Below are 12,009 nucleotides of genomic sequence, written 5' to 3'. Positions count from 1 at the left end.
TGTGTGAAATCTGTACCAGATAAAGTTTCTTTCCAATGACTGTATCAGCCAAAGCTTCAACACCCACTTCGGGGCTTCCTGTGCAGTCTCAGTCACTGATCTGAGAAAGCCTGCCATCCCGGCTCAGTTTTGCACTCCTTCAATCAGTCCTCTCAATCATCTTCATTGCTAGTAGTGTGGGGGTTTGTTCCCTTTTTGCTTTGTGATGACAGAAAAGCAACTTAGGAGCCACATGGCTCCAGGAAGACAAGCCAGGAGGCTACTTCTCAGAGCTGCCCCCATCTCGGAGGACACACCACTTTACATGCTACGGAGTGGCTGATTCTATAACGTAAATAACCTTAAAGTATCCCTTAGGATATTTTTTTTAATTTTTAAAATTTTATTTTTAATTACACTTTATTTACTTTGTATCCCCCCTCTAGTTCCCTCCCTCCTCCCCTCCCACCTTCTCCACGCATGCCCCTCCCCAAGTCCACTGGTAGGGGAGGGTTTCTTTTTCTCCCTTAGGGTATTTTACATTATCAATTTTGCAATAAGATCCGTCTTCCCGATGTGCTCTTGCTCTCACCTGAGCTGAAAACCTTGCTATACAGACAGAAGCAGAAGCCAGGAGGCTTCCATCCTCGGGACAGGTCATCCTACCAACACTTCCACCCCTGTCTGACCTGGTATCACTAGTGGATAGGGGCTGATGATGTCTGTAGACAGGTCTTTCATCTATGTGGTCTGAAACAAAAACCTTTTCAGAATGATTTTATGGTTGCTACAAAAACCAAACTCAGTTATTCAGTATAGGATCTGAGCACTGTGATTAAGACTGGTTTAAAATGAGTTCATCTCATCAGGCAAAGAAGAACCAGATTAACTTAGAGATCACATAGCTCGTGACACCACACTGAAAAGAACCACATGGCTGTCACATTCCTTGGGTAACAGACTAAGTCAGAAGACCCTGACTGCAAACTGGGAAGTTGAGGCCCCTGTCTAGTCTTCTGCCTGCTGGGACAAGACACAACCCGGATGAATGTCTCCTCAGAGAGCCTTTGCGGCTGAATGTATTCCCCAAGTTTCACTAGGTGGGAATGCTACAGGAAAATTCCCAATTTACTTTAGACCATAAAAGGCATGTTTAGCTGTTTCTCCAAATAGGATTGGAATTGGAGGGAAACTATTTCCAAGAACAACAGACATAAGAAACTATGAGTGGGTTTGAGCAGAGGCATGTGGGCTGCTTACCCGTGGAGAATTGTGATTGTTCACGTCTCATGGCTTGTATGGATGTTTCCATAATCTCTGCTGCTCGGGACACAGCCCCACTGGTGGGTTCTGGCAGCTTGGAGAAAGAGAGAAGCTGGGTTGGAGAAAGGACTTCCCTTTTCTTGAGGTTTCTAGAGCATAAAGAGACATAGATGGGGCTTGAGGGGCAGCTCAGTTCGCAAAAGTGCTTGATGAGCAAGCATGTAAGCACTCAGATTTGATCTCCAGAACCTTTGGAAAAATCTGGGCATAGTGATACAGTCCTGTAATCCCAGTGCTGGGGAGGTGGAAGCAGGTAGATCTCTTAGGTACCTTCCAGGCTACCCTAACTGGTGAGCCCCAGGTTCTAATGCGAGATCAAGTCTCAAAATACAAGGTGTATGGTCTTTGAGGTTGACTTCTGGACTCTTCATGCATGTGCCTATGAACATGGAAACATACATTCTCCCAACCCTCCCCCTCCTATAACCAACACATATATACCCAATAAATATATAAACTGGATATTTATAAAGTGACTGCACACACCAGACAATGAACTATGGGGTACACAAAGAAAACACCTAGCTAGTTCTGAACCAAAGAATTGCTGGGGTCAGTAAAAGAGATAGAATACAACTAGAAAGTATTAATAATGGGTGCTGAAGACAATGGCTGATAGTTTCTGTTTGTTTATTTGTTTTTTAAACAATCTGTATCTGAATTATCTTGATTCTCTTTAACAGTTCTTAGTTTCTCATCAAAACCTAGGCTGGGCGGGGTCACTGCAGGGTAGTCTCAGCTGGAGCAGGAAGGTTCATCAAATCCTCCCATTTCTGACCTCCAGAGTCTGAGGGTCTGAGGCTAGGCAGAGCCCTGAAGCTGGCATAAATGTCCCTTTCCTGCTGCCAACTATCCCAGACTGATCCAGGTATGTATAACTGTGACCTTTGGGAAAACAGCCCTCTTTTCAGTTTTATCATACTGTGAATAAATGGAATGTCTATATTGTCCATTTATTAGTAACAGCCTAAAATACCCGCTGCTCTCTGAGCAAAAGTCATGCTTCAGGTACTTCAGTGCAGTGACTTCATACTGTAGCCTGAAAATGTGATTAAGAGAGGCCAACTGCTTTTACCACAGAAGAAAAACAGTTACATGAGGTGATGGTCAGTGTCTGTTGTAATTATTTCTATATCTGTGTTTATGTCCAAACAGCAAGCAGCATACTCCAAAATATATAATACAAACCCCTTAAGAACCCCAGTAAATAAATGCCATAATTATGACAATTAAGTAGGCAAGAAATTTAACACTTAACCCATGTAAGCTGAATGGCTTTTGCAAGGTAGACATGAGTGACAGCAGCAATGTTGAGACACAAACACACAGAACTCACATGCACTGGGAACGAGTGACTCTGTTTACCCATGTCCATGATACAAAATGTAACCTATGAAATACTTGTATTTTTTTCACATGCTCACAAATGTAAAAGATCCAATAAAGCCCTGAGCCTTGAGGAGACAGATTATTCCAAGTGTGCATGCGACATGAAGTGATCAAAGCTTCGTGGGAACGGGCAGAGGGCAGGAGGCTCCAGTTTAGAGGTGGAGGCCATTGCCACTTGCTACTAGTTGGGGCTACATCTTCTTGAGGTGCCAGTGGTAGACAGAACTGTGGCCTCTAAAGATAGAGGGCATTTCTCTAAAATGTATTTGGACAGAGGACATTGCTAATGGGAAATGTGGTGTTTTAATGTTTGTACTGTGCTACTTATATATTTGTGAGCAGGCAAATATTTGGAGTAGAGGGCAACTTGTCTTTCTACTATTTGTTGATGAACTCCCCCTTGATGCTCTAGCTGCCTTGAGGGAAAAGACTATCAGCATAAAAGCCTGCTGGCTGTCATTATGCCAAAACCTGCGGCTGAATACACCACAGATGCTGTACCAAGGCATAGCGCTCATTTTTAAACTCTATTTTATTTGGGGTTCCTTAAAGCCTCTCCCTTCCAGCTCCCAGCCCTAGGTAGGAGAGAGGAGGTTAGTGGGGAGAGGGGTAGCAGACCCCTTTACTTCTCCCGTTTCTCTAGGGTTGATAGGTTCTTAGGGGCTATACCAATCTTGGTCAACAGCAAATGCAGCAAGCAGTCTCCTGCAAGCCGCTGTGCCATGCATCATCTCTCCCGTCTCTCTCCAAACTGCCACATGCCACCCAGCTCTGGTTTCTCAAAACTGCTGCATGCCATACACCACACTTTCTATCCCCTGAGCTCTCCTAGACCATGTCCCGCTCAGTGCTGCATGAGGCAGGCTGTTACCAGCTGTCGAAGACCACACCCCACAGAAGGCAATTGCCAGCTGTGGACAAATTAAAGTCCAAACTAAAATCCCACATCTGTGATTAAAAAACAAAAAATCATATTTCTATAACTAAGTTTTTAGAGAAACCACAACTTTCGTTTTATCAAACACCACAGATTTGCTTCTCATCTTTTGTTGCTACGAGCCACAGTGAACGTTTTCTACCTCATTAGAGGGGCACTTCTCCTGTTCTAGCAGAACTGCTGTGACTTGGCAGTGGGGCAATGCCACAGTGGGTCCAAAACACAAGCTTTGGTGGCTGTGATTGGTATTAGTAGAGGGGGGGTTGAGTAGCCAGTTACCTGACTGCTGAGGAAGCAGCTGAGCAGTTTGAGAGCAGCTAGAGCAGGAAGGAGGAAACAGAAAGATGAAAAGATGAGCAAATGGAGAGCTGAGACAAAGGACGGGCAGGCTGTAAGAAGCCAGAGAAGAGAACCTGTAGATCCCGGTTGGTGGAACAGTCCCGGAGAGCCATCAGTTCCTTAGTCTAGGGCCTCAGAGCCTATGCTGAGAGCTGTAATACTAGTCCCTGCCAAGGGCTAAATGTCTAAAATTTTAGGCCTGGTAGGTACATTTGTAGGGCTTAGGGTCCTGTCGGGGACTCTGACACTAGAGGGCGCCACTTACTGTTGCTTTTACAAGCCTGCAACTGTTGCTCACTGCTGCCAGAGAAATGAAAGCTACCATAGAGCAGCATTTGAAGAGTTTCTCCTTGCCCGTCCAGGATTCCTAGCTGGATAGGGAAAAAGAACCCCTGGCTGGCTGATTGGTGATGGATGCTGTTACTCTGCCCTGTTCTGAGGTGGACAGCCACTGGAAACAGGCTGCCCTGGTGCCTTGATCCCTAGGCTGGATATTCTAGTCCTCATAGCTTGCTAATGATAGTGGTCATTATCAGGGTCCATGCCTGTATCTTCCTCTGGCTTGTCGCCTTAGCTGTTACACAGCCCTTCAAGAGGACTTGTCCTCCCTGGTGGATTACCTCCCTTCCATACCCAGCCTTCCCTGAGCTCTGATCTAAGGGGCTTGGTGAGGTGTTTTATTTATCAGCTGTCCAGTCAGCTGTCCACCTGCTGCTGCCCCTGGGAAGTTGCAAAACAGGCAGCCCCATGTGTTGACTGTCTAATCACAGTGACGGTCTCCAGCCATTTTGCAGGGCTCATTCACACTCCAGCTGCAGAAGCTGGGAGGGTGTTAATGTGTGTTCTTATATTTGCAGAAGGATATTGATTTTACTCACATTTCATGGACTTTGTGTTTAGCTGGCTCAGCATTTTTCAAGTGAAGAGCCAAGGAGGAGAGCCACAAGTCAGATTTATGTTGTTTGCTCTATTCCCCCTCCACCCCCATCCCGGGTGTTTGGGAAGTAGAGGGTACAGCTCAACAGCGCCATCCTCATTAGGTCATCCCGTGCCCTTTGCTTCTTCTGCTGCCAGGCAGAACCTAGAATATCTTAGTGTCAGCATGTGGAAATGATGCCACAGGTCTGAGCACAGATAATCCAGATGGGTGTAACCTGGAGCCCAAGGGCAACCGTGAATCAGAAATTAAGTTTGGATGCTGAAAGGGAGCAGATTTGTCACTCCAGGCAGTGGTAAGGATGTGATCCTGGCACTTTGTGTTGCCTATAGCTTCCTGTTTCCCGAGATTCTCCTGCCTCTCAGCAGAGAAAAAGTAGGGAAAGCAGTCTTTCTACATTCTTTGAGGGAGGGAGAAAGGAAGGAAGAAAGAGAGGGAAAGAAGGAGGAAGGGAGAAGAGAGAAGATAGGGAGAGGAGAAAGAAAGAAAGAAAGGAAGAAAGGAAGAAAGAAAGAAAGAAAGAAAGGAAGGAAGGAAGGAAGGAAGGAAGAAAGAAAGAAAGAAAAAAAGAAAGAAAGAAAGAAAGAAGGAAAGAAAGAGAGAGAGAGAGAGAAAGAGGGAGAAACAATATATGGATATAAGTTTTAGGCTACGTTCTGCAGATGCACAAGTGAAAGCCTGAGCCTGGAAATCTCATCTCCTTAGTCTGCTGAGGACTCTTGGTTCAAGGGAGCAGAGGAGTTGGTGGCTTCATCCTGACAGGTCCGGGAAGGGTTACTGATTATAAATGGTCCCCCATACAGGGCTCTCTGGAGACACTTTCTACCAGCACATCTGACTTGCTTTCTAGATGGCTCAGTCATGACTAATAGCATGCCCTATCCACATTTTTTTTTTCTTTTTTTGGACTGGCTCTATTTCCTGCTGCAGAAGCTCAGGCTGCCAATCACAGATGAAACTGCCATGTTGTCAGTATAGCCTCATGCTTCTTCCTCCCCAACCAGTACTGTCATGGGGTCCCCTGTCACCCATCAGCTGTGTGTCCTGCACTGAGGTTGACACTATGAAACTCTTAGGCTTGTGAAATTTTCTGCCACCACTCTGACCTCCAGTGGGTAACTCCTCTGACTTTAAGAATCCCAGGAGCATCCCATCCTACTGAAAATGCCCTTTCTTCATCCCATCACTTCATCTGCTTGGGAAATGTTTTCCTCTTTCTTTCACCTTCAATTTACTTTTTAAATAGCCAGGTAACAATTTGTCTGTAGCCAGTATGGAATAATGAAACAAATTTCTACTTGGAATAATAGAAATCTGAGGTAAATCAGAAGTTGTCAAGTAATAATTTGTACCTTGAGAGATATTGTAACTTTTCACCAACTTCCAACAAAATGATAAACTTGTGAAGATAAAACCTGGTATGTTTGTGAAGTTTTGTGAACGTCTAATAAGACACCTTGATGCCATTAGCTCTGGTGTCTGTCACATATTTAAAAGTGTGATGTGAGGGGCTGGAGACATGGCTCCGAGTTAAGGGCACGGACTTCTTTTCTAGAGGAGTCCGATTAGATTCCCAGTACTCACACAGCGGTTCATAACTGTCTGCAAATGCAGTTCCAGTAGATCTGATGCCCTCTTAGGCCCACTGCAGGCATATTGCAAGCACAAGATGCTTAGGCATGCATGAGGGCAAAGCATGTGCAGAAATACAATGAGATTATAAAACATTTTTTTTAATTAAAAAATGAACATGTGGGGTCAGTTATTTTGGGAAAAAGTGATGACCAGATTGAGGCTCTGGTTCTGTGCTTGAGGTTCTAGTGACACTACAGTGGCTTCGCACCGAGCCTAAGTGCACACGCCCTTTCTCCTTAATGTGTCCTAATGTTACTCCTGTCCGAGCCTCAGGCTCTGTCATTCTGGCACCTTGAACTATGATTAGACCACAGGCTTTTGGCTTTTGTTTCTCTGAGCAAAGAGAAAGGCTGAGCATTGTTTTCCCATTGCTGCCAACAACGCTGGGACCATGAACTTCTGTGCCTCAATTGCAAAAGGGGCCAATGGTGAACACCGTCACTCACCTTTTCATGGTGTTGTAGACTGCATTGTCCACCATGAGCTGGCTTGCTTCCACCAGGCTGTCCACACCAGACTTCACAGTCCTCCCTAGGATAGAAAGCACTGCACCATTAAAACAGACACCCTCAGACCTCCCCCTGAGCAGCATCTCTGCCAGCTTTAGCTTTCTTCCTTAAGTGCAGAAGGGTGCAGGGATGGTCACATGGTCTCTAGAAATGAAGGGATTATTGGAGTGCACTTGAGCATTAACATCTATACAAAAATGAAACAAATTCTGTAAAGGTAAACTAAGTAACTGCATATTTTAGACACTGTATCAATGAGAGAACTTTGCAGCATTCAGCCCCTGACAGCATCTGCCTATTGATATTTGATGTAAGAAGCAGCAATATGATGAGAAGTTGTTAGAGAACCTGAGACACTTGAGATCACAAGTTCCCAAGGCCATACCAGTCCTCAGCTTGGGGCACAGTGTGCTTACTCATTTTCCTTCTAAATTTACCTTGCTATATATCCATTCCTGAAGTCAGCTCTGGTCCTGTCTTAGCAGATGGAAGAAAAGCACTCATTCTCTAGATTGGGTGGGCATTGCTGGCATTCTAGCAGGGAGGCCGTATGCGTGGACCATAGAGGCAGGATACTGTGTTAAGACGTGATGAATGAGTGATAATAGTGCTCAGTGCTCTTATTGTGAGAGCATGGTCATTTCCTGACTCTATTTACACACATATTTTTTGGCTCTCTGTGGAGGACCTGTTGAGTCCAGAGGGTCCACAAAGCACTGAATCCTTCGTTTTCTGTCTATGGTACTATCCTCCCCAGCCTTAGTTCCTGAGTTCTTCCCCTCACCGATCCTTCCTAATAACAGTTTTGGCTCTTCTGGTTTTTATCTTTAATTCTCTCCCAATTCATCTTCAACTTGAACTACTTCTGTCTCCATCAGTGTACATGGCCTCTGTGGTGGTTTGAGTAAGAGTGTTCCTTAAAGACTCACATGTTTGAATGCTTGGCCCCCAGTAAGTGGAACTGTTTGTGAAGGATTAGGAGGTGTGGCCTTGTTGGAAGAGAGATGTCACTGGGAATGGGTGTAGATGTTTCAAAAGTTCACGATAGGCTCAACCTCCCTCCTGCCTGCCTTCTCTGTGTGTCTGTCTGTCTGCAAATGTCTCTCCCTCTTCTCTGCCTGCTCCCTACAGACCAGGACATAAAGCTCTTAGCTATTGCTCCAGTGCCATGCCTGTCTGCTCACCATAATGACCTTAGACTAATCCTATAAAACTGTAAAACAATCCCCCAATTAAATGCTTTCTTTTGTAAGTGTTGCCTTGGTCATAGTGTCTCTTCGCAGCAATAGAACAGTGACTGAGGCAGCCTCTGATACTTTGTCTGGAGTCAAGTGCCATTTGAAACACTTAAAAATGTGTCCTTTTCCTTACTTTCTCAGTGTCTTTTAGGAAGCTCTGTACATCCTATCACTGAGTGGGAAAATTTATGGCTGAGACTTTGTTCCTGCTGTCAGTCAAGTGGCTTTCTAAATAAAGGCCTGTTGGGCTGTGCCTCCTCTCACAACACAAAGACCCAGATTCCCACAGAGTGACAGCCACACTCCTTTCCATGCAGTACAAGACCCTCACAATCTACAAGGACAAGGTTTAATTTTCAAAGCTCTGGGTGCGATAACTTGATTTCCTCCTCTTTTAAAATGGATCATCCCCTGGTACTAAAGGAATAAGAACATTTATTATACAAGCAAGAACCTCAGTTCAGAGCCCAGCATCCATGACAAAGTCTGCCATGGCTGCATGCACCTTGCATGCAGTGCTGTGCAGAACAGGGGTAGGAGGGCCATTGACGCTCACCGGCTGCCCGTCTAGTTCAGGTTCGGTGAGAGGACCTTTCTTAGGGTAATAATGTGGAGAGTGAAAGAACAGTACTCCTGATGCCCTCTTCTGCTCTCTCTGTACATATACGTGTACACAAACACCCTCTACACCTGTTTATACCTCCTGCACCCCCAAAGTATCTACTTGAAATATCCAGCTCATACTCTTCCTTAACAAAATGACGCTGAGTAGGCTATAGCAGAGGAAAATGATCAGCTCTGTACTGTGTGCTCTGTGCACAATGAACGTTAGGAGACTGGACCACATGGTCTCTACCTCTTTGGTACCCAGATGGAAGTTGGACTTGGTAGATGTTGCTGTTCAGGTAATTCTGCCTGCCCTCAGGAGCCTTTAGGGTCCTGACAACACCCTATGTCACCACCTGTGTCCTATGTCATCACCTGGACCAGGTGCTCTAGATGTAACCCATCTGCCTTTCCCACTTGCTGCTCTGTCTGCCTTGGTTTCTCTCCCTGTCCCTGTTCTCTCTCTGGCTTTTCTCTCTCAGGGAGCCTTCACCATCCCCATCTTTCTTTCCTATGTTCTCCCACTGTCTTTCTTGTTCTCTGTCTCTGTATCTCTCCACCTTCATACAATAAATCTCTTCTTACCAGATCTTCTGAGTGCATGTGACATTTAAAAAATATATTATTACAGTAGACACTTCTCATTACGTAAGAGCTAAACGACTGAATAGAAAAATTAACTATGAAGAAAAAGGTGTGGGTGTGTGTGCATTTCCTATTCTGGGGAATAGTAGTTGCCATTGAAATAATTTCCTGTTATTGACCAATATTAGGTTGATATTTAAATTGAAACAATCATGTATCACTTATACTTTAATTTGCTATATTATAAAATACCAAAATTTAAAGAAAGGTTTATTATTTCAAATTTTGTCTTTGAACCAAAGATTTTTCTTATTGAAAAAATTCCTGCAGAAACACTTCTTATCTATGAGCTTCAAAAATCTCCGTGGAACTGCATAAATTTGAAATTAATTATGTTTTAGATATAAACATATGTTTTAGATGAATGAGGTGTCTCATTCATCCAGAACAGAGAAGAGAATCTTCTCTTCTGCCCATCTTAGGTTAAATTTCGGGGGGCAAATATATTAGACCAACAAAGGAAGGATAAGCAGGAGAAAAGGCTGGCAGCCAGCAAGCCTTAGTCAGTGTGCCGAGTCCCATGGGAGGTGCCAGAAGCAACTGACAGCATTGTTGAGAACTTAGTTAGACAGGAAAGGAGGACAGAAAGGGGAGGAAAGAGGGAAGGAAGAGGAAACAGGTTGTTGCTTATTAGGGAACACGCTGGGAAGAGACAGATAAATAGGGAATGCCCCCAGGCACCTGACAGCTGGGTTTATAATGTGGGTTCCTGGACATCTGTGCCTGCTTAGAACCTGGAGCTTCCTTTCTTCTTGGTAGGCAGTGGTTAAGACACTTGCTCAATGGATTTTCTGGCCAGCAGGGGGAAATAGAGTGCCTCTCTAAAACCCATGGCATTCTTTGCATCTCAAGAGCTATCCAGCAGGTGCACAGGCTACTTCTGACTTTTCTGACTTGTCTTTGCAGTTAGGTCAATGACCCCAAGAATCTCAACTTGGTCTCTTCTGTTTGTCTAGAACAGAAATCCAAATTCTAGAGAGTAACTTGACCCAGTCTCTGTCCTGGAGATATCATCTGTCATCTGGCTTTCCACGTGTATGTCCTTAAAGTGCCATCTGCTCTGGGAGGCACACTGGCCTCTAGAATCCCACCTCCTGCATATTCATAACTGGAAGGCAAGAAGCCATTATACAAGAAGGTACTTTATGTCAAGATAAAGAAACAAACAGTCGGCATAGTTCCAAACATGTTCACTAACGCAAAGAAACCACAAGGAAAGCCAATGTCTTCCTCCCTAAAGCTTCTGAGGCCCCAGGCTCCCCAGTGCCGCCCTTGGTTAACTCGGATCACTCAGCTTTTGCTCATAGCCATGTGTGGATCATGATGGCTGTTTTCGGAAATTTGGGGAACTGAGCTGGCCAGCTTTCCTTTTAAACAAACTCCCCCACTAGGCAGGCTTCCCAATCTCAGGATTTGCAGGCAGCTTTCCTGCTCACACTGTTCATTTGCATCTTATTTTCTTTTCACAGCTACAACTAGCTGCTGAGTTCGCCATAAAGATAATTTCGCACGGATCTTAATTTTGCACAAACACTGGGAGCCCATCTCAGTCTGTCGAAAGGAATGCACAGGTCTTCATGAAAAATTGCTACCAGGGGCTGTCAAGAGATTCTATGAGGAAAGTTTCCCTAGATTTATAATGGTCGTGGGTATAGTTTAGAAGAAAATGAAACCTTTTTTTCATTTTCAGTACTTTGTTACCGAATTTCCAGGTGCTGAAGTTTCTTTTCCTCTGTGCTTTAAGCCATCTGGCTCTGCACAGTAAAGTGTGTGTGTGTGTGTGTGTGTGTGTGTGTGTGTGTGTGTCCTTTATAGTTTTGCTTCTTAAAGTGTCTTTGATGTCCCCTAAACGCACAAAGTCATCTGCATTGTTATTTTCCAAATGCATTTAATTTTGGCTGTGGTGAGATAAACCAGATGAAACCTATGTTTCAAATACATTTCACCACTGCATATTTATCGGTTCAAGGGCACTGTTTAGTTTTCAACTGATAAAAATGTTCTTATATTAAAGAACATAAAATTGAACTACTGTGAAGCAAATACTTTGGCTTGCTTTTGTTTTTCTATGATAGAGTCTTACGAAGTACAGGCTGAGTTCATTCAAACTTGCTATATATCTGATGCTAGCCTTGAACTCTTGATTCTCCTTGCCTTAGGTGTGCTAACACACCAATCAGAACCTAAAGAACACTAGCAGTGATTTTAATAATTTAGAAAAAGTTAGCATCAAACCCAGGGCCTCACATGTGCCAAGCAAGCACTGCTGCCACTGACCTATACCAGATCAGAGCTATAGCCAAAGTTGGCCTTGATCCTGCGATTCTCTAGTTTTATCCTTTTTGTTGTTTCTCTGCCAATGTGTGGTAGTACTGCTGTCACACTGCCTAAATAAGAAATTTAGAATAAAGTAGATGGATAATAAGCCAGCTTAAAAATATCCTAATGAATTGTAAAATACACTCTGAAGTG

General features: G+C 44.2%; 1 protein-coding gene across 1 annotated transcript in view; it reads right to left on the bottom strand.

The window, feature by feature from the left end:
• The window catches only part of Tpo (thyroid peroxidase), a 72,002-nt gene that overhangs the window by 31,474 nt on the left and 28,519 nt on the right, over window positions 1–12,009 (bottom strand). The window contains exons 3-4 of the mRNA XM_055621685.1: window positions 6,986–7,066; window positions 1,240–1,391 (exon numbers count right to left, since the gene is read on the bottom strand). Of these exons, the coding sequence (XP_055477660.1) occupies window positions 1,240–1,391; window positions 6,986–7,066 (233 nt within the window). The remainder of the gene's footprint in view (window positions 1–1,239; window positions 1,392–6,985; window positions 7,067–12,009) is intronic.

Source organism: Psammomys obesus, unplaced genomic scaffold (genome assembly GCF_907164565.1).
Source record: "Psammomys obesus unplaced genomic scaffold, mPsaObe1.curated_primary_1811, whole genome shotgun sequence".
Taxonomy (NCBI): domain Eukaryota; kingdom Metazoa; phylum Chordata; class Mammalia; order Rodentia; family Muridae; genus Psammomys; species Psammomys obesus.
Note: the sequence above shows the minus strand (reverse complement) of the source record. Positions and strands in the feature narration are given on the sequence as shown.